We start from the raw sequence: 23765 nt of genomic DNA, 5'->3' as shown, positions 1-23765 counted from the left end.
TTTTATATCGATTAACCTCCTCCTTATTAGTATGAGGTGTTTTTCTCATATGCTAATTTCCAACGTTCATAGAAGCATAATTGTTATGAACTCTATTGACACACGCTTGTCCAGGAATGTTTTTGAAGCCGCTCAAAAAACTCGCAGCACGTGTTTTATCGGGTCTAAAACCACTCGGCTGCGCCTCGACAAGTAGTAGTAAACCTTTATTTAACTAGGGTGATCTCGTCAGAATACAAAAAGTATATCTGTTATCAATAGGAGATTAAAACTAATAAAAAAATACAAGATAAATAATAAGACAACTAAGTAACTATAAATTAATAAATATAGTATAAGATAAAAAACTAATTCTTATTTACTAATATAATTATTATACACAACTGAGCCATTACAAAACACCCCTGACAAAACGCCCCTTCTCTTTTTTTAAACATTACTTAAACCTGCATTTGTATGTCAATGTATTTATACAATATTTGTCTTTTTCCTAAGCATCTTTTCATTTTTCAATTCAAATTTACCTTTATTACGCACCTTAGATAACTATTAAAGATAGTACAATCACTTAAAAATAATAAGATCGGGGGGGGGGACTTCTTGGAATTCTCGGTAGGGGTGTGCCGTGGGGTTCTCCAAATCCTTACCCTATTTCAGACCAAAACATGCCATTTTTCACACCCGTTTTCAGACCTGGCGTTTGGCGTAATTAAACTTCAATTCGCATCAGTTCTGAAGTAAAGAATTGGTAAAATTCACCCGAAAATTCAGCTCGAATGATATATTTAGGATACTCCTCTTTCTTTACTATTCATTTGGAGTTGAAAAGGCAAATACGTTTAAACGCTGCTCTAGTTCCCCTTGAAAACCATACCCGATTTAAGACCATAATGGCCAAAATCTATACCCGTTGAGACCAAAACGGCTAACAACCATACCCTTTAGGGCAGCACATACCTATATAGTATTCCCCCCCCCCCCCCCCAGGGAACGGGATGATGATCAAGATATTGCAAAATTCCTTTTTCTCGAGTACTAATGCTCGCGATTTAAAAAAAATCGCTAAATTTAATACCCGCGAAACAAAAAAAGATTGCCCGAAACTTAATAACATATCACAAAACAATAAGATTTTAAAATGTTCTGAATTAACCGGGCCTTGTAGTGAATGTTTTGAACTAAAACTGTATTTATCTGTCCATGAAAAAGTATTTCCAGTCTTGTTTTTGGCTAGCACTGTTCCCCCGATTCAATCGGTTTTCTTCAGCTTGCAATTCTGCCAAAACCTCTTTACTACAGTTATCAAAGTTTCCATTTGTAGGCTTCTTGTAGTTACATTGGGCCAGATCTTGTATCTTTCCAGTTTTTCCTTATTCCTTGTGACAAGTGCCCTCGGCACAGGGCTTAAGAAAATAAAACACTGACAAAATCGCGAAATTTAGTACATTTTTGCTCTACCTTTTCTTGCACTCTGAAAAATTAATACGTGCAAAATTCGGCTCCCGATTTTTCGCGAAATTAAGTACGTGCGAAAATTGGTAGCATGGAGTGAGAGTAAGGTATCAACGTAAATGGCAAGACGCTAACGTGATTTAGTATAAATCTACTAGTGTTCTATCACGAATGCCGTTCTCTGATTGGCTACGCTACTCGCTATCTATTCTGTGATAGATAGTGAGTAGCGGTTTTCAACAAAATGGCGGCCGCTTCGTCGCGTTTTCGAAGTGTCTGCGATGAGGAAATAGATAATTTTCTTGTTTAGTTTTGAACGACTAGTAGATTTATACTAAAACAATTAGATTATTCGCTCTCGCTTTCTATGCGTGATAGTTGATTCGGGCTTCGCCCTTATCAATTATCACGCGATAGAAATCTCGAGCTCATAATCTAATTGTTAAATATATGTAAATACGTTTATCTTAAGGGAGGACTTAACCTAAACGCCATTTTTCCGCCACTTGATATGGCTTTAATGGAAATATCTCGTTCACGTTTCAAGCAATCCAAAAATTCTATGCTCATCCCGTGAATCTATGTTGTGTAGTATTTTGTGAATTTTTGAGTGATTTTTGGGTATATTTGGGAGTTTTTCTAGAAGGATTGGTAAAATTAAGAGAAATAAGAAATATTGAAGGTTTAATGAAGTTTTAAAATTAGAGTTTGTAGTTAATAATTTCTTAATTTCGAACACAGCTCCATTCACCCTTAAAATATTGAAAAAAATACTTGACGACAATCTCCCAATAGTCGCTTACTGTCGAGATTGTATTGTCACTTGATTGGCTATATTTGCCTGGACTTTCAGTGGTCGCTATTTGGAATTCCCAGGGCAACTTGGGAACGAATGTTGTGGGGTACGAGGCGTGCGTAGTAGAACTTGAATACTTGCCAAGGTGAGGTGTGACCTGCCTCAATCCCCTTCCCGGAGTCCGCGTTACCCTTATCCAGCAGGCCCCAGTTGTTCAAAGGCTGGATAACTTTATCCAGTGGATAAGTCACTATCCGACAGTTTCAATCTGTGCAAAGATTTCAGTATTTCCTCTTGTACAAGCGAATATACACACTCTAACCACAGTTAAGTTTGGGAGTGTACGAAAAACTTGGACAACGTTTAATGTGAAGTATATTTTAGACGCTGAAGAGTGCCTTATCCAGCGGATAAAGTTATCCAGCCTTTGAACAACTGGGGCCAGAACTGACAACGTTCCACTGGATAAGGGTAACGCGGGCTCTAGCTGGGAACGAGACAAATAAATAAATAAACAAATAAACTAGAAATAGTGTTCACTAGAGCTGCCCCCGGTTTTGAATAGTTATTTTGACGATTTATATTGAATATAAATATTATGCATACGACTGTTGTAAATTTGACGTTTCAACTATTTTATTGAAGTTAATATTCATAGAAATTGTCAACATATTTGTAAATCTGACATTGTATTTCAACATTGTTTGTGTAATATTTGGGCAAAACATGAAAAAAACTTGCAACAATGTATCGCTAGAAAATATCATGAATTACAATCTATCTCATTTAAAGCGATCGTGCGAAAGTATTTGTGTAATTTTCGCACCCCGTTATGTTAATTTTCGCGCCAAGATCGCTTTAAATGATGTAATTTGCATGATCTGTCACACAGTTCCCTTGATAATGGAGTCATGATCACTCCGAAACGTCGGATTTTATCGTTCGTTTTTGCTGTTATATGATAGTATAACATTGAAAGTAAAGTATTTCCTACCTTTCTTGCTGTTTTGTGTCAAATTTCTCTTGCTTTCCTTCTTAAAATATAGCCAGAAAGAGTCGATAGAGGTTCCCGTTTGCACGGACGAGCGTAGTCCATGTGCTACAGTGTATTTTGCTTCTTCCTCCGGATGATCACGAAGGACGTTTAGAGCGGTCCAGAAACTTGTGAACTTCATAAAGATTGGCGATATACTAGATTGTTTCCAGGAGGAAACCTATCCATAATGTTGGCACCACATGAACTCATGTAATTAGCCCGCAAAGAGTTTCTCGACTATTCATGTAAGCGACAAACCTCCTTTCAGTCACTACCATGTATTTTCAATGCTCGTCGTGTCAACTGAAGCTAAGGACATTACTGCACCCAGCAAACGGATATTTCACGAAGGACACCGTTAAGTTGTGCTCTTTGCGCTACTCCATGCACCGTTCGTTCCGCAAAGATCTTGGAAAACTTGTGAAGAAATATGATCGATTGAAGACATGACACGATGGATAAAGAACAGTGAAATAACAGGCGAAGGACCGTAGGAAGGACGTAGAGAAATGATGGACGAAACAGCAATGGACAGAAACGAGTGTCATGACAAAAAGGATAAGAGGTTTTAAAAAACACAAGCAATCGAAAATAATATTAGTCAAAACTTGTTAACGCTCGACAACAACGTTGCAACGAACGATAACTAACCTTTATTTGCATAAATGAACCAATCGAGAAAAACTGACGCATTTTTTCGTGAAATTGTTAACAGTGTAACAGTGCAACGCACGTACATAAATTTTCTTTATGTTGTTATGTAGATTTTTACTGGCTACGAAAAATAAAATAACAGTAAAAATTCGTTGTAGCGTAGTGGAAAAGCAGATGGACAGAGAATCCTACGTTACAAAAAGAGCTAGGGCTTCACCTCAAGGCGGATTTTCTATACAAAAAAATGACGGACGTTTTCAAATTGTTTTATTTGAATTCAAATTTGCCTTACTAACGTCGTTCTTGAGTCCAAAAATCGAAAGAGTATTTTACCTTGAACGAGGCAAGTAGGGCTAATTTGAATGCAGACCAAAGAATAGTAAAATTTTGCACTGGGTTTATGGTTAGGGAAACAAAGAAAACTTAAGGAGTCTGCGGCAGAGAAATATGAAGAAAATGGGCCTGGAAAAATAGACGACGAAGCGGAGAAAATGACAGCAGGCAAGGTATTCCCCTTTTATTGACGCAGCAAGGTATTCCCCTTTTATTGACGCAGTACGCATTAATATCAATTTATAGCTGCAATACACTTAAGCATATTCTATTCAAAGTCAATAAATACATACATAATTGATAAATCAGCGTGTAGTTTTACTTTTTTCATAGTAATCTAAGTAATAGGCCATTTTACAGTTGTGTGCTAAGTGACCTGGCCTTGGATTGGAAGCGAGGCTGGTGGTGACCTTGTATTGATACAAACTTCACTGCTTTTCACTTGTAAATGCAAACTAGTTAGCATAAGAACAACATGATCTACATATGAAAAGCAGTGAGGTTTGTATCAAGACAATCACCCCCAGCCTCGCTTCCAATCCAAGGCCATGTCACAAAGCACACAACTGTAGAATGGGCTATTGCGCTAAGCCTTACGATGGGTGGTATATGTTATATCGAACAAGTCAAGTCACCGTTCAATATAAACTCTAGGGTTTTCAAAGAAACAAAAAGTTTTATCCTCACTTTAAATAAAGTTTTCCCTTTGATTTCAAAACTTGAAGGCGTTAAAAAAAGACACTAAAAGTCTAAATGAGGCATGCTTTTCATTTCATACTGTTCCGTGGACTTGATCCTATGCAAAGCACTGGCTACGTTCTCCATTTCTAAATCTTCCACAATGTCCCAACTGGGCGTTGATTGGCCGGAATTATCATTTTCCGCCATGACTCCAAGACGAGAACCCTCAATGAGAGGATAGTCAACCACAGGTTTGACTCGACGCTTCCACTTTCGGGATACGATAACAACAATTATCACTAGGAGGACAACAAAAATGGCGGAACCAGCAAGGCAAATGCTTATTATGGTGACAGGGCTCTTGTACCAGCTGGAAATAGGATGTGTCATTGGAATCTCTGTCGGTTTATTGGTTGTAGTCCTGATTTCGGCTGCAGATGAAACAAATGAGAAAAAAATTCACCAGTTAAAAGGGAAGTGTCATGGGGTTTTTGAGCTCTTTTTTAAAAAGGGTGAAATAAGACCTTTACTTAGCTACAAAATAATTCTAGAACAACAAGAGGAAAGAAATCAACTCAATTCTTGAAACAAACAACTCGTGATCTGTTGTAGCACAGTTTGGAAACGAAAGTGTGAGAACTTGTAAAACGTTAATTAGCCTAACATTTTTCAAGTTTCAATCCACTCCGACCTACTCTGTCTTTGGAAAGATGAACTTATCGACAATTATATTGCACTGGATGATAATATTTTGCAAAACTAGACAATTTTTTTTAACAGCTAAGCATTTTCGGGTTTTGAAATGACATCAAATTGGCGTTTAACTCCCCCTTTAAGGAGAAGAGAGACGTTAGCCTTCAATTCATCACATCATATCATTATACGCCTTATTAACCCTTGAATTTATGCAGCAGCACGTACGGCTAATTTCTTCGAACAGACTTAATAACAACATTACCAAGTAAATAAAATTTACAAAGATTTCTTAAGCCAAGTTACAAATGTGTCTAGATAAATATTTAAACAGTAATATTATAAGACAGAATTAGTTGACGGGAGTATCTGTAATCTGAGGTGGTTCTTTAATTTTCAGGAAGTACGTTCCAGCATTTGGCTGCTAAATTGGTAAAAGAGTGAAGGCCATAAATAGTTGTCGATACTTTGGTAAGGGATAAAATATCACTGCTGCTTAAAGATTAAGGTGGTATAAAGGAAAAGAAACGCATTCCTTCTATTTGTTTAAAGTGTTGATGAACACAACAACAAAACTCATAGAGCTAAAAAGAGACATTCGATAACGTTCTAACTAGCTAGTTGATATCTGATGCCAGTTTCTAATTTGCTAATCTGATTGGCCAACAGACGGTTACAGAAAACCTGTAGAGATCCTGGGTTCACAAAGCTCTTCTAACTTAAGATGTATTAAGCATTATTTCTTATCGATAGGCTACTGTTGGCATGGCAATAGGCATAGGAAACAATGCTAATAATACATCTAAACTTTAAGGGGGCTGACCCAAGATTTTCTAACATTTGAGCTAGTAGATCAAATCCTAGAGTGTAATCACTTGAAAAATGGCCATGAAACAACTTTTACAACAACTGTATTTAAGTGTACATGTCGATATCTTTAGCTTGTAAACACCTACTTGGGGACTCATTAAGTTGTACTGTTTTGCGAGAGGGATTTTGAGACTTGTTTATTTATTTTGTTTTTATTTTATTATTCTTTGAACAAAAGGGCTCTTAAAAGGGAAGGTTTTACGTTCACGTTGCATTACCTTCAGTAGTATCAGGTGTCCATATTTCGCTCGGTTTTTCTGTAATGTGTTGCTCTCCAAACACATTTATCGTCAGGTCAATTTGGCGGGAACATGATGGCACGCCGAGATCACGTGCGACCAACAGCAAGCGATACTCCTTTACCTTTAAATTTCCTGCAACAATCACTTTACCATTCTTATCATCCACATCAAAAGCTCCACCATGGTCGCTAGCGTATGAAAGGCTATACCTCACCTCACCATTGAGCCCACTGTCCTTATCATTAGCGGATACCACCGTCAATAAAGTTCCAGGATGTGTATATTGTGATATGTTAAAAAGTTTTCTTTGAAACGAGTTGAAGACTGGGCAGTTATCATTTTCGTCCACAATAGTAATATACACGAATGCTGGGCTTGACTTGCGTGGTAATCCATTGTCAGAAGCCCCGATTTTAAGCTTATAAAGGTGCGGCGACGAAGCCTCATAGTCCAAAGCCGATGAGGTGAAGATTTCACCCGAAGTGCTATCGATTGTGAAAGTAGGATTCACGTCATTGGAATCAACCATTGAGAAGAAGAGCTGTGCATTTCGTCCTGAGTCGGCATCGTTCGCCTGCACTCGGAGAATTTTCGTTCCTATCGGCATATTTTCTGAAACCGATACATTGTACACAGCTACAGCAAACACGGGGGCGTGAAGATTCGGTTTAGCCGTCGTGTTGCATGCTGCGCCGTCGTATTCTGGATAACACTCGCATTTGTTGGGCAGGATACAATCTCCTTTGTTGGAGCAATCATTGAGGCTGGAACAATCCGCAACGCTGCACGCTGGGCCATGCCATAAAGGATCACAAGCGCATATGTCATAGCCAATACAAACGCCGTGGCCTGCAAGAGAAGTATTACGTTCCGGTTTTAGTGTTTTGTAGTGCTGCTAAAGCGTTTGAGGCCGGGGTATAAAAGCGTCTTATTTCACTCCCGGTTGGGTACAATACCGCGCAATAAGTGAGACTGGGAATAGCAGGGCTTTTACGTCAATATAGAAACGCCAATCTCGAGGTTTCTCCATTCCTCGGTCGTTTCATCCAATCCCATTCATATTTTTGTCCGCACAGTTTTTTTCCTCTGCACACAAAAAAGCTGAGGAATAGAGAAATCGCGAGACTAGCGTTCCTGTATTGGTGTCACAGCCCTACTACCCCAGCTTCTGTCTTGCGCGGTATCGTATCCAACCAGAAGTGAAATTTGACACTTTTATACGCCTCAAAGGAGCAAAAGAAAAATTTATAAGGAATCCGATTTCTTCTCGACTTCATACGAGAACAACATGAATACTGGATGAGGCAAAATTCTGCATGTTTATACACTTTAAAACGTAATTCGTATAATTTATGTCCTAAATGATGTTTGTACAATGTAATGTTCAATATTGCCGGTTTGATTAAGGCCAACTTTCCAATGTGAAAGTTGTCCATTCGAAGATTCTGTGACCAGTTCAAGTTCCCTCATTTGTTTTCAGTTACTTCATGTTTACACACATTTAGTCTAACAGTGATCAGCATCAAATTTCTCCTTGTAACATTAATGCTTATTCAACTCCTGAGATCATGAGAATTAAGGATATGATCACCCAACCTGAATATTCTTGATATCTTAATGACTTCTCCCAAGTACTTTATAAGGAAAATATGGGGACAAGATAGGGGAATTTGTTCTTTGATATTATTTGGTTAAGAAACCGTTAGCTGAGATGGTTAAACCTTGCCTAAGTGAAGTCAAATTTTAGTTGATAGCTGAGAATTCAGCACCCCCACACAGACCCTGGCATATTGATCTTAAACCGTTGTACTGAAGAACTTGAAAGTTACTTACCTGAGCAATAATTGACAGCTTCACAGGACACATTCCCGCAGTCGGGCCCAGTGTAACCCACATCACATTTACACAAGTCTGCCTCTATACAGGCGCCATGAGAAGAACAGTTATTCACAGATAGGCACGAGGCGATGCTACAGTTAGCACCACTGAATCCATCGTAACACCTGAAATACAAAAGAACCATTAACTAAAATTCATCACAATGTTAACAGTGAAAAAAAAGACAATAAAGTGGATAATTTACGCCTCAAATATTGCAGGACAGTGAAACATTCAAGGGATACAGGAAATTCTAAAGAACGTAAAAACAATGTACAGCAGTGGGACATAAGGGGACGCAAGCGACCACAACCACTGATGATAAGATTTGGCGGGAAAGCGTTACATGGTAACAAAAGAATTCTTTTTCGGTCATTTGATTTGAAAGCCCGAAAATAAGATTTCTGTTTTCAAAGATTACGACAACTGGCGATACTAGGGAGCCCTTCAAAAACGAAATGAAATACGACAATAATGAAAATAATGATCCATTATCTATTGTCGTTTAATTTCATTATTCTTTAATTTCTGCGTTTGTGAAATATTTATAAAATGCGAAACAACAGTTGTTGATATATAGAAATAAAGCTCGGCACTATACCATAAGCTACTCATTGCCTAAAGCTGTTTTCAGCATTGCACAAGGGAGTGAATGTTTATCAACCTTTCAGATTTCTTCTAAGCTGAATTCTTCATCTAAATCTAAGTAAATAAACACGTTTCATGCGTATCAATAGCATTCAAATCTTCCTAGAGTATTATCATTCAACGTACCTGCAAGTCAGATTATCGCCAGGTCTCTCTTGTGTGCAAACACCGTGTCCACTACAGTTTCCAAGATACCAACAATCTGCTACGTCACTACAATTCACACCCTGGAATCCTGGGTAACATTGGCAAGCATCACGTGACACGCACTCGCCCTGACCAGAACATTGGTTGGCGCCTGCGCAATCAGGAAGAGCACAGCTGACTCCAGTCCAGCCTGGATCGCAGTCGCACTTATAGAGAGCCACACATTGTCCGTGGCCTGCAATGAGATAAAATGACACTTGGTTTTTACTTGTAGTAACCGAACACAGGCTAAAGTACTTATAAAGGCCTTTCATTTGAGTGAATGCGCCTTAAGTACTCTGTCATGGACTCAAAAGTCAGAAGATTGGATTAGATTTAGATTTTTTTTATTTATGCACTATTTCAATAGGTAACTACAAAAGGAAATTATGATACATTAAAAAGGTAACATAAAGACAACATTAAATTACATAAATCATCAAAGTTAAAATGTGCGCAGTGACCAAAGGAGCTTAGGCTTTCGAGTTGGTCGCTGCCACGTGCAGCTAACTGGCGTATAACGTGCAACTAACTAAGTAGCATAAAACAAAAGACAAGAAAATTAAGAGTGCATAATTAAATACTACAATTTTTACATAAAAAAAAAACAATAGAAATGATAATTAATAATGAAGGCAGAGAAATCAAATAATAACTGGGTATTTAAAGGGTACAATTTGTATTGCTTGTAGAAGCTATTATATGGGAGTTTTTTTTAATTAAGAGGGAATTTTTTCCCAAATTTTAAACCCAGCAAATGCAAAAGTGGCAGCTCTGTAATTATTCCTTATCGGTAGATGAAAATTAAGGTTCGATACAAATCTGGTGTTGTAGCTATGAACTTCAGAGGCAAGAGTAAGGGTTCCGTTGAAAATCATAGGGACTTTAAAAGCACCTGACACTTGTTGACTATAATCATCGTATATCCAACAAGCGGGAGTGGAATAATTGTTTTATTAAAAACAACTATAAACAAATATTGCTAAATCTAGCTCATTTCATTTTGTAAGAAGGACCAGATGACGAATTCCTATTTCTCTGGCATGGTATAATAGGCGATATCCGTAGCTGGCGATATCCATAGCTGGAATTGCAATATCTGTTTTCACTGTCCTCGATTACTTTTAAACTGTAAACAGAGCGTCACTCAAAATTACTGGAACCATGTGTGCTGTCCTAAGTATTGATTATATAATATTATTTTGGTATTTTCAAATATTTTGATCCGTATTAGGCTATTCCTTAAGCCAACCATACTGTGCTAGCATTTTGGATACAAGACCTGGAGTAGTATTTTATATGAACCGATACCACCATTTTGTTCCCACTAAGAGCAAGATCAAACTATTTATTAACTTGCTAATAAAACCAGCCCTAATGAAGTTGTTACATCAACGTCCACACCCGGGGGTACTCTCATATTAAAGGGGCAGCCCTTTCATAGAGAGTCCCCCCTCCAGGCATCCATGATACCGGATCTAAACGGCTAATATATCTGATACCGAAAAAAATTGATTTCACCTGAGCAATGGTCAAGAGATCCACAAGAATACTTTGTGCAGGCGTTACCAGTCCATTCTCGCTGGCACTTGCATACGTCATAATCAATACAGATTCCTCTTCCTGAACAGTCAGACACATTGGAGCATGTAGGGACAATGCTGCAGTCATCACCTGGAAAATAGATCAAAGAATCGTATTAATATTAATAATCTGCAGTTCATATATAGAGCGGTTTTCAATAGAGTATCGAAAACCGAAAACCATTATTACTCTGGCCAATCACAACAGACGTTAACAGTGCAATGAACCAATCAGAACTCGAAGCAAATACAGTTCACCAGTACCAAGCGCGGGAAAACGCGAGCAAGAAAGGTGTGATTGGTTTTGGTTTTGTTTCTCATTGGTTGAGAAAGTGGCGCGAATTTTGATAACCAATCACAGAGCGTAAAAAAGCGAAATCAAAGTAAACGCGTAGTCACTTTCGACACTGAACTAAAAATTGCTCTATGATATTACACATATTCATCATTCAAACTGAATATTAATTAAAAGACACTTCGGATCCCTCAGGGAACTACATAGACATTGCGTCAAAAGCAAACTTCGCAAGCGTAATTTTTAGCCATTAGAACAGTACTTTCCTGTGGAGCTGTTTATATTTTGCTGTTCAAGGTGGTTTATTTGTGGATGAAATTCTGAAGTGCGAACATTCAAATAAAAGCGAATGAGCAGTACTTTCCTGTAGTACTATTCATTATGATGTACAAGGTGGTAAAAAAGCTTTGAACGTGTTAAGCTAAAAATAAACAGTCATGGCACATATATGAAGATGTCTTTACCTATGTATCCGTCATGACAGCGGCATTCATCTGTCCTCCTGCAAATCCCGTTGTTAGGACTGGTACAGTTGTTAACATTATTACAAGTCGCTGGAATTGAAAGAAAGAAGACAAGGGAGATTGAAAACATCGTTCACATCCTGAAGAAGTGAATGGAGTGCCAACTACAGTGTCTGTCCGTTAAAACCTAATGGTTGGTGAAATCAGGACTTCTGAACCACCAGTTTGTAATTGAATCTGTGGCCAAGTCCCAAGAGGGTCTAGTGTGAGTGAGTGAGTGAGTGAGTGAGTGAGTGAGTGAGTGAGTGAGTGAGTGAGTGAGTGAGTGAGTGAGTGAGTGAGTGAGTGAGTGAGTGAGTGAGTGAGTGGGTGGGTGGGTTGGTGGGTGGATGGACGGACGGACGGACGGACGGACGGACGGAGGATGAATGAATGAATGAATGAATGAATGAATGAATGAATGAATGAATGAATGAATGAATGAATGAATGAATGAATGAATGAATGAATGAATGAATGAATGAATGAATGAAAACGGATGGCTTGATGAACGGGTGGACGAACAGATGGATAGACGGAGAGCTGGATGGGTGGGATGGATGGATGAATGTATGCCTACATTTCAACTGCAAATCTACATAGGAAAACAACCAGTAAACGTGAGCACTATAGTTCTCGGTTTTCACATGACGTCACCAAATTCTAAAATTCAAAACTGGGAGGCCTACAAAATTTTTCACCTTCATTCAAGGAAAGATTATCTAAAAATATGTCTGTTCACAATTTCTTAGCTCGATGTCATGCTTCCTTTTGAAAATAGAACGGTTTCAATTTCTGAGTTTCCATCGTGCGTGACATAAGGAGGACGGCCGTGACAGAGCTTTTCCGTATCTTAAAAATGACTCTTCGGGTGATTTTCAGCATTCTAAACAATTTAAGTTTGAGGAGAAATATTAATCTAAACATTTCACAAGGGCAAACAAACCTCATTTCTGGCAAAAGTGAACTCCAGATGTTTTTTCGCATTTCCGGCCGCCATGTTTGTGCCCCTCAGAGGGACACAAACATAGCGTCTCCATACTAAGCTCTATAAATTTATGTGGAACATTTTGTCAAATAACTCGAGTACAGAATGCTGCACAGACCTGACACTTGGTCAGATGCCTTATTTATTTATCCTCTTTACCATGTCAATTTCTTGACTTCATTCATGGAATGGTTTCGATTTTTTTTTCAATGGCATGACAGTGAAAACCGAGAATAAAATATATAATCCCAAAAATCGGTATAATTAACTAAAGCAGCAAAATACTACTTTGGATTAAAATGAAATGCCAAGTTGTTGCATTTTTTTTTACGAAGGAAGCCTCGTACTCACTGTTGGTTATCAAATCAGTCTGATTTATTTCATTTACCATTATTATTACACTGACTAATTCGTTGCATTCTAAACTGACCTTGTTGTTCGCAAGTAACGCCTTCCCATCCATCATCACATTCACAGAAACCCTTTACACATTTCCCATGCTTTGCTGAACAGTTCGTACAATCACCTTGAAAACAAAACGCCTGTTTTATCAGTTATAAATAGCTTATAAACTACCGCATAACATTAGCTTACTCGCAGAGCTTTTCCTTTTCTCGTCAGTTCCGCTTGATTCTCATTTTATTTTGAAACTCTTCCAGCGTAGTAGTAAAATATTATTTCTTCTTTAGGGGGAGGGGGGATTATAGTGATATTTCTCACAACTCGCAAAAACTTATACAAAGCTTGTAGACTAGTGAGGTAAAAGTAATGTAAAAATTTCGTGGCTCGCTTTTACAGATGACGACGCTAGTAAATTACGTGCTAAGATACTTTTCTAGATTGTCTACTCTACTACATGAGAAATGCAAAAACTGACTCCCTGTGGTAAATCCTAGTATCTTTTCGTAAACTAAAATTCCTAGACAATTGTTAAGTCATACAGTAATGATAACCATCTTGAACATTTTACCTTAAATCTGTTCGGTGCGTTAATTAAAAGATACAAGGCATGTTAACTAGGTTCAATCATTGGGTGAATTCTATTTCTCTCTTGTAATCATAGAGTAATCACAACCAGTTTGAACATTTTACCTTACATCTGTTTGGTGCGTTAAAAAAGAAACGGGATTTTAACCAGGTTCAGTAATTGGGTAAATTCCATTTCTCTCTTGTTGTCTCAATCGTTAATGTTTTAACGATCCTTGTAGGAGGCGTGTGCTATTTAACTTACCAAGTTGGCAGCTGTCTCCAGACCAGCCAATCATGCACTGACACGTGGAATTCACACATCTTCCCTTTCCCGAACACTGGTCCGGGCAGTCTTAAGACAGAACGAAAAAGAAACAGGACTCATTATAGGAGATTAATGGTTACTGTAGTAAGTAGATAGCACATCTTGCTTCCTCGACTTTTCATCCATGTCGCATCACTCTGAATGCATCTTCATTCAACTTCAGAGATTAAACACTTTTATACCCAACGGGTTCAACTTGCAAGCATCAAGTAAAATCTCTGCTCGTTTTATCTCTCTAACAAGGGATTCATTATTCCACTGTCTTTGTATTTTCTTGGATAGTAATCTGTATTGCGGCCATGAAGGAATACAACAATGTAACGCATAGAACCCAAAGATGTTTCACATGTTATCTTAAAGGGACGGAAAAGGCAAACAAAGTTCCTTGAATTCTTTCATAGATGAAAAACGCGCTTTTACCGTTTAAACAGCTTTCATTCTTTTTTTTTTTTTTTAAAAACAGCTTGCTTCATTACTTGCAATCATTCAATTTTCCTAGAGTCACCAGCCAAAGTATTCGCTAGGGCATCAAAGGGCAAAAAATATGATTGGTTTTGTCGCAGCGAAATGCGAAATGGATAACCTAGATGTGGACCCACATTTAGTGAGGTGGATTGCTGCCTTTCTTACGAACAGGAACCAGAGGGTGAGGGTGGGGGAGTCTCTGTCCCCACCCATATGGCTGAATGGCGGAACTCCACAAGGAACTAAACTCGCTCCTCTTCTGTTTTGTATTCTTGTGAACAGAATGGCCTCTAACTGTACAAATAGAGTAAAGTATGTAGATGACGCCACAGTCATGGAATTTGTTCCTAGGCTCTCTCCTTCATATTTGAATTTTACTGTTTCAGATATTTACTCGTTTGCTTCCTCTAGGGGAATGGTTCTTAACGGTAAAAAATGCAAGGGAATGTGCATTAGCTTTTTGCAGTATTGCCCGTTTCCCCCAGCCCCTCTACTGGTTGGTAGCTCTCTGATAGAAAACGTTTCCTGTTACAAGCTGTTAGGGGTTCACCTGTCCGATAACTTAACATGGAACGAGCATGTCTATCATATTGTAAAGAAAGGGAGTAAGCGGCTATATGCAATACGCGCCCTTAAGAAATGCGGACTAACTGATAGGCTGCTTGTTCTTGTCTATTGTAGTATCATCAGGTCTGTTTTAGAGTATGCGAGTCCCGCTTGGGCTGGCCTCACGCAATACTTAAGTGATCAAATTGAGTCAATACAAAAGAGGGCGCTAAAAATTATTTTTCCTTCTCTGTGCTATGAGGACGCGCTTAAGAAGTCAGGCTTAATCTTGCTGTGCCAGAGGAGGGAGGATGCGTGTATAACATTTCTCCGCAACCGACCGTATGCCCTTAGAAACGGAAGAATCTGTTTTTGTGGCTGCCTCGGCAAGAACTAACAGATTTGGAAATTTTTGCACCATCAAATACCAGAATCTCGAAATATAATATGTCTTAACATTAACAGTTATATTCATGTGTCATAATTCCAATATATTTGTACGTAATTAATAACCCGCCTTGTAATTCAGTTTATGCTGCAAAAAGGTTGAATAAACGATCATTATTATTATTATTATTATTATTATTATTATTATTATTATTATTATTATTATTATTATTATTATTATTATTATTATAGCTCTTCTAATGGTTTGGATTCAACTTTTCTCGTTTTCGTCCATTCTGTTATCGATTCTGTAATTGTTTGTTCACTTTGTTGCTAATTCTCATCGTTGGTGATTAACCTGAAGATGTTAAGTTGTTCTGGCATAGTCTAGCTGTAGTTATCACTTTCCTTCTTTTTCTTTGCATTTGTCCATTTGTAACTATCCCTATTTCTGTACTTTTTGTTGTAGCACTCTCTACCTACCGTGCTGCAGGGTCTCCTGGGTAGTTAGTGACGTGTCATTCGTTACGGCCACGTCATATATGCAGCTCTGAAGCATTGACTTCGAGAGTCCAAGCGAAGAGCAAGCTTCGGTAGCTTTCTAAAAGAAACGAAAAACAAAAAGATGGAGTCAAAAAGGGAGCTATGATGAATTGGACGTCCACTGCACATTCCGCCTTATGAGAAAATCATCGTTTGCTGAAATCCAGGTCACAAGTACAGATGTAGTTTCCAAATCCTCCCTTAAGGAAATAATGTGAAGTGAGTTTTCTTCTCAGGATTGAAAACTCCATTAAAGCACACATTCAAACTTTCAGTTACATAACGAAATCTTCTTCAGTGGATTGAATATCGATAAAGTCACATGACAGGTACAGTATTAACAGAAAGGGTGGGCAGGTTACCCCAAGCCTGTCAACACCATGATAAGGCAATCATTGTTTCATCCAAAAGACCATTTAGCTATAGAATATAAATACAGTGAGGTGTACGAAAAGCAGTGCAGGGGCTGCGAAAAGGATTAATTTGGATAGGCGACAAGATCTTCTGGGATTACGCTCAAGGAACGCGACAGCACTGAGAAGAACGTCGCTAGCTGTGGTGGGGACACTGGACATACCCTCGATAGTTCATTCGTCATATATAGTTATAGGAAGAGAAGATCACGCTCTCGGGATAAGAATAAGAGAGACCAATGAAATACTTTGCCTGAATCGAGCTTTCGCATTCCACATTCTTTTTTCTGTCTGATCTAATGACACAATTTTTTTTACTACAGGGCTATTAATGCTATCAATGCTTTGGTAACAGACCTTTACCAGCAATGCTTTGTTTTAGTTTACCCTTCGATTACTTGAAGACAGAGTCAAGTAATTTATATCCCATATTAGTAGTGTGTTTTGTCGAGACGGACGTCTATAGAAAAAGCTTGATACAGGGGTCCCATCGCATCCTTTACGGATATGAGCTCAAAGTGTAGAATACTAGCCTACAGACGACTAGTTCTTGTTCTCGAAATATCGGTCTGCATCTATCTGTTGCAATGGCCTTGAAGTTTTGACTGTGTTTGTTCATTCTATATGGAGTCTACTAGATGTATCCCTTTTCTTTAAAAAGGATTATCCGACAAGAAAAAGTGCCAGGGTTTGGTCATAACAAGTTTGTTAAAAGAGGGCCCACCTTGTCTGGGGTAGGGGGTTATCGAAGACACCACCTATCTCATGAACATTCCCACGAGGAATATTCAGCTAACAAGAGTCAGCATTGCTAGATAAGCAAGAAAAGCGAGGTTTGAATGTCATTGTCACTTTTTCGCTGCTTGTTGAGTAGTGAGGGGCGCACCAGTTAGGCCTCTTTTTCGCGGGGGAATCTCATTAATACGCGGGGGCATAAATTAACGACGATGACGTCACCGCCTATTGTCTTGATCACTCATTATAGGATGACGTCATATTTTAGTTTAGTCTTACCAACAGGTTATGAACTGGTTTGACAGGTTGATCAATGATGTCATGCTCTATTTTTAACTTATGGCAGGCATGGTCGGTATTACCGGTTTGTCGGTATTACCGGTTTGACAGGTTTTTGAAGTTATTTTTGGATACATGACATCATATAGTATATTACATACATACTTTATTGTATAGCTCCCCTTGGGGGGTTTTTCTGTCATACATGAAAATAAAAATAATAATAACAATAATGAAAACTGTTTACATTTGGATGATAATATAGAGAGAAAGAAAAAAATACGATAATAAAAAAAAAGATGAATTAAAAAATTCTTAAAAAGTCTTTTTTTTAAAAAAAAAACGCTATGTTTTCCCGTGTTTCTGATATGCGTCAATAAATGATTGTAGATTTTTTTTTTGCTCCACCGAAGGTGAAAGGTGCCCTTTGGTCTTTCGGAAGCCTACACTTGCGCAGTATGAAGTCATTATTTTGCCTGGCGTTCCTTTGGTGAATTTTTGAACGGTGTTGAAGTCATTCTCGAAGATAACCGGGAGTTAGGTTGTTCATTCATTTGTATACAGTAGTCTATTTTCATTGTCCGTAAGCTTATGAAAAAGCGATTACTGCCAAGCACATTATTCACGAATTGTGAGTTTCAGTAATAATCATACATTTTCAGTGATTCTATTTTGGATGAATTTGATCGAGATTGTGATTTTGTAGGTTATAAAAGGTGAAATCATACATCAGACATCGGACGCGTGTTTCGATTCACGCACCGTTACTTAAGCTATTATGTTAATTAAGTTGAGCTTTGTCGGGGATTAAACAGTAAAAACAGTCTTTTGTTGTCTTTTGTTTACCAGATTGCTCCGAATAAGAATATTATTACGGTTGATCGATTCCTGGCTGCTTAAATTAATTTGCATGTTATGTTTGGCGCGCACTGGAAAAATAAAACACTCTCAGAATTTACTGAAAATTCTTTATTTAAATCGTTCAACAATTCAAGTACAAAGCAAAGTTCTTATGACGGTGTTAATCATCTTTAGCCCCGTCATCGCTAGGGGGATAAAATGTCATTTTTGATGTCCTTTCATCCATGTGTGTGATTGCGCCACAATTTAATTAAAATTCATCCTCTTGAGAAGCCTTATATGGATGATTTCTGTGAGTTCGCCGGGATCTTCTTGAGGGACGATCATCGTCATCCAGGTAGTTTTTAAACCGAATTCGAGGTGGTTTTTTTCTTTTCTGTGTAGGTGAGGGTACTGTGGGAGGGGGTGTTAAGATGGACGAGGGAAGTGACGCTTCCGCGGGCGTCGCTTGTGTTGCGATTGGTTCTTGGGCAGCGGTCGCCTGTATAACCATGGGCGTTTGGACAGCGGCCGCCTGTACAGTCACTGGTTCTTGATCTGGCATTATATTGCTAGAAATTTGTCTCTGTTCTTCAGAGTAGGGTAGATTTGATTCTTTGAGTCTGGAATTCAACTGTTGTTTAAACGTCAAATACTTGTTTTGCAGCTGCATGTAATGCTTTGCTCTTTCGTCATCTCCAAGGTCTGATCGTGAGAGAAGACCATCCATTGAATCTTGTAATTTCTTCATTACTGGAACTACTGGGGGAGTCATTACGTTCTGTTGTTTGAGGTACTGTAGTAGTTCCTGCGAGATATTGTCCGGTACCGCTACGTTATCAAATCGTTCTTCGCTAGGTAGAACGTTCGTTCGCAATCTACAGTTGTCTTGAGTGGTGGTTTTAAGGTCAACTAGGAGATAACCAAAGTGCCTCTGTACGGCCTGCTCATAGTGATTAATAAAGAAATCGTTGTGCTTGGGATACATTTGCTTAGCCAGGGTCAGCACTTGAAGTTTATCCCGGGGGTTCTTGAAAAGGACTAAGTAGTGACTGTTTAAGCTGATACTTCGACTGCCTTTTCCTTGATGAAATAAGTTCTGCACGATGTAAATTATGCTTAGGTTGCGATGATGGGATCCTCTTGTAAACGGGTTGACGATTCGCTTGTCTTCACCGGCATCAGCCATCTGATCATCGATCACCATTAAGTTGCGTTGGTGGATGTCAAAATAGGAGTCATGCTCTAGATTGGAAGGAATACCTCTGATAAATTCTATATTTGGCATTATTGCCATCAATTCTAGATAAGCGGGCTGCCACTACGAATAGCACCAAACAATCCTCTCTGGTGGTAGCCTGTTGCAACAAAGATTTTACCCAGACGGTCTTTCCTGATCCGGTCATGCCAGCAACCATACAAGTAAATGGATGTACAAATTGAAACCGCTGACACTTTTCTACAGAAAACGGCATAGCTCTGAAGGGAGTGAAACTCGGCGGTTCACTGTGTTTCCGGCTCATGTGTCTTTGCATGTTATCTTTCCTGGAAAAATTATTTTTACAAACAGGACAGGACCAACTCATGTCAACTCAGTGAAGACTTAACGTGCACTGAAAAAACGTCGAATGTGTCACATTTAAATAGAATTAGCCCCTATTGTCTCCCTATCCTCTCCTCCAACTCCCCCTCTTCCTCCTCCTCCTTCTCCTCCTCATTTCTATTGCTTTCCCTCTTTCTCCTCCACCTCATCCTCCTCCTCCTCCTCCTCCCCCTCAATTCTTTTGTTTTCCCTCCTACTCCTTATTTCTAGTGTTTTCCTTCTCCTCAAGTCAATTACTTCCCCCACACTCACACAATAAAAGGGGGAACTTACTTTCTTAAACTCATTCCATGATCATGTCTCGCGTTGTAAAGAACAACCGAGGTTTCCTTCAGCTCCTTTCTGATTGCCCTTCCAAGCAGCGTCAGTTTCTCTTGAGAACAGCTACTCCACAACAGTTGCATGCGTTATTGCAAGTTATTTATAATGTACTTACAGAAAACATACCAGTGTCTGAAGAAGTTAGGGCCATATTGCGTTCGCATAAGGGTGCTCTTCTAAATCTTGCTCAGCGAAATGTTCCTTACATGCAAGACAAAGAAACGCATCCTTGTGCAAGAGGGCACTGGGTTTATACAAGAATTACTGACCCCTGCAATTAGTAGCTTGGGGTATCTTATGTTATAAAAGAGACTGTGGATTTTGAATGTTGGTCATTTGTGTCTCTCTTTTAACGAGTGCTGGTCGATATGAAAAGAAAGATGGATTGGGATAAAGAGGAGGAAAGTGAAATGGAGGATTACTCAACCTCTGATGAGGAAAGTGACGAAGAAGAACCCCGGATAAAAGATGTCTTGAACAACCTTTCCAACGCCGTTTCCAGAAAGCACGCTTCTGAACTATTGCATAGTATGGCTGCTTCTAAAAATATCTTGTTCTGGACACCTAGTGGACTGTTTCTCCGAAACCAGCGCGTAATACCAGTAACAAACATCTCAGAGCTGGTCGAGTATGTGTTACTCCCTCATAACGAAGATGTCGCCAAACCCCGTGCGCTCAATACTTTCCTAGATGGACTAGCAGAGCTCGGAGTGAATAAGCGACTGATCAAAAATAAAAAACTTCTAAGCGATTTATTAGAAAAAGAAAGAGGATACCAGGATAAAGAGGACGAATCAGGTAATGAGGCTAATGATGAAAACTTGTCGGACAGCAGTGAAGAGGAGGAAACCAGTTCTGAAAATAGCCAACCTGAAGAGTCTCATAACAGCGGCCTGGAAAGTGATTGGGAAGAAGAAGAGGCCGAGAATAGTAGCGACTCAGTTGAACATTCAACGATAGCTCAGGCAAAAGTTCATGATCCGTGCCGACACTGCAACAGTTCACATGGATATGATACCGTACTCATGAAATGTCCTAAGTGCTTTTGGGAAGATAACTGTAAAGTTTGCACTATATGTGATCACAAGATTCCTCTTGAACGAAAGCACGCCAAGGAATCTCTCCGTCGATGTTATGATTGTGGAGCGATCACACACAAGGATGAAAGGACATCAAAAATGACATTCTATCCCCCAAGCGATGAAGAGGATAAAGATGATTAACGCCGTCACAAGAACTTTGCTTTGTACTTGAATTGTTGAACGATTTAAATAAAGAATTTTCAGTAAATTCTGAGAGTGTTTTATTTTTTCAGTGCGCGCCAAACATAACATGCAAATTAATTTAAGCAGCCAGGAATCGATCAACCGTAATAATATTCTTATTCGGAGCAATCTGGTAAACAAAAGACAACAAAAGACTGTTTTTACTGTTTAATCCCCGACAAAGCTCAACTTAATTAACATAATAGCTTAAGTAACGGTGCGTGAATCGAAACACGCGTCCGATGTCTGATGTATGATTTCACCTTTTATAACCTACAAAATCACAATCTCGATCAAATTCATCCAAAATAGAATCACTGAAAATGTATGATTATTACTGAAACTCACAATTCGTGAATAATGTGCTTGGCAGTAATCGCTTTTTCATACGCTTACGGACAATGAAAATAGACTACTGCATACAAATGAATGAACAACCTAACTCCCGGTTATCTTTGAGAATGACTTCAACACCGTTCAAAAATTCACCAAAGGAACGCCAGGCAAAATAATGACCTCACACTACCCAAGTGTAGGCTTGCAAAAGGCCAAAGGGCTTTCATCTTCCGTGGAGCAAAAGAAATCTACAGTCATTTATTGAAGCATATCAGAAACACGGGAAAACGTAGCGTTTTTTTAAAAAAAAGACTTTTTAAGAATTTTTTAATTCATCGTTTTTTTTTTATTATCGTATTTTTTTTTCTCTCTATATTATCATCCAAATGTAAATAGTTTTCATTATTATTATTTTTATTTTCGTGTATGACAGAAAAACCCCCCAAGGGGAGCTATACAATAAAGTATGTATGTAATATACTTTATGATGTCATGTATCCAAAAATAACTTCAAAAACCTGTCAAACCGGTAATACTACCCATGACTGCCATAAGTTAAAAATAGAGCATGACATCATTGATCAACCTGTCAAACCAGTTCATAACTTGTTGGTAAGGCTAAACTTAAATATGACGTCATCCTATAATGAGTGAGCAAGACAATAGGCGGTGACGTCATCGTCGTTAATTTATGCCACCGCGTATTAATGAGAAACCACCGCGAAAAAGAGGACTAACTGGTCCCCCCCTCACTACTTTGTTGCATGCACCAAGGATGTATAAATTTTCGAGAACGAGAAAATTGTGCGAGTGGTTAACGTTACGTAGCGTAATTAAGTCGAAGGTCTGCCTCAGATAATTTAAAACCGCAAGTTTCCTTTTTATATCAGTAAATTGAAGGAAGAAAAGGCATCGTGACCCTATTACCGTGATACATTAGTAAACATGGTTTAAAAGTCTTAGTATCAGAATCATCCATACCGCGACAACAGCATCATCGATTCCATCCAAAGAGTAAACCGGAACAAAGTCAGGATCAGTATATGCCGAGTCCATGAAGTCATCAATGTGAAAATTGGACGAGTTCCATGACCAAGAACCTCTGAGCCCGGAATTGTTATGAACGGCTTTTATACGCCCTGGAGAAACAAGTAAAGGCGAAAATGTATATTTTGTAGATTAAATATAAGCGTTCAAAGTTAATTCAAAGTTACCTCGTGACTCTACCAATTGGATTCGCTAGTTTTGCTTTCCCCCAAAACAAACGTTATTCTTTCTAATTTATCGCAAACATACTTTTGATGGGCTGTTGAAAGAATAATATCTTTTGCTCTGATCTCAGTAATGGCCTGCTGTGTACTTTAAAGAATATAACCAATCAACTTCTATTTAACCCCCCAGGAGCAGAACCAAAGCTTTGAGCCTCTTGCATCTAAGAGTTGCTTCCAGATAGGTCCATGGATTATACGAATGTTCTGCAGTTGGCTAGATGTCACTTCCCAGGCAAATGATGAATAACAAATGGTGAACAGTTCTCTAACTTGAAAACTTACAACCAAGCATCGAGGTCTACTTACAAGATTCAGCAAACTGAATAGGATCATTATATCGCTCTCCATTCGAGCCCCTCAGATCATTGGACGGATCATTATCCATCACTCCGCAGAGCCCCTCAGTGTGACCCTTAAACGCGACAGTCGGTGTGAACAGAACATTCATGTATTGGCGACCCATCACGCGACTGTGCCTCACGTCTGTTGTTACTGTCAGACCTAAAGAAAGTGAAAATTAGTAAGTAATCTCGTTCTCTACCTCACACACGAGGGCGTTGAGGAGCTGTCCGAAGGTTGATTTTCGCGGGTTTGTTGTTAGCGAAGCTTCAACGAGGCAGGGAGGCGAT

The 23765-nt window shown here is 38.8% G+C and overlaps 1 protein-coding gene across 1 annotated transcript in view; it reads right to left on the bottom strand.

Annotated features, from left to right (window-relative positions):
• Window positions 1-4466: 4466 nt before the first annotated feature.
• Window positions 4467-23765, bottom strand: part of LOC146463120 (uncharacterized) — a 69072-nt gene continuing 49773 nt past the window's right edge. The window contains exons 35-45 of the mRNA XM_085084656.1: window positions 23443-23637; window positions 22847-23004; window positions 16014-16131; window positions 14070-14159; window positions 13269-13364; window positions 11812-11901; window positions 10991-11143; window positions 9410-9665; window positions 8591-8760; window positions 6734-7606; window positions 4467-5383 (exon numbers count right to left, since the gene is read on the bottom strand). Of these exons, the coding sequence (XP_084940782.1) occupies window positions 5013-5383; window positions 6734-7606; window positions 8591-8760; window positions 9410-9665; window positions 10991-11143; window positions 11812-11901; window positions 13269-13364; window positions 14070-14159; window positions 16014-16131; window positions 22847-23004; window positions 23443-23637 (2570 nt within the window). The 3' untranslated portion in view covers window positions 4467-5012. The remainder of the gene's footprint in view (window positions 5384-6733; window positions 7607-8590; window positions 8761-9409; window positions 9666-10990; window positions 11144-11811; window positions 11902-13268; window positions 13365-14069; window positions 14160-16013; window positions 16132-22846; window positions 23005-23442; window positions 23638-23765) is intronic.

This window comes from Pavona decussata, unplaced genomic scaffold (genome assembly GCF_977016875.1).
Source record: "Pavona decussata unplaced genomic scaffold, jaPavDecu1.1 SCAFFOLD_180, whole genome shotgun sequence".
Lineage (NCBI taxonomy): Eukaryota > Metazoa > Cnidaria > Anthozoa > Scleractinia > Agariciidae > Pavona > Pavona decussata.
This window is presented reverse-complemented; position numbering and strand designations above follow the sequence as displayed.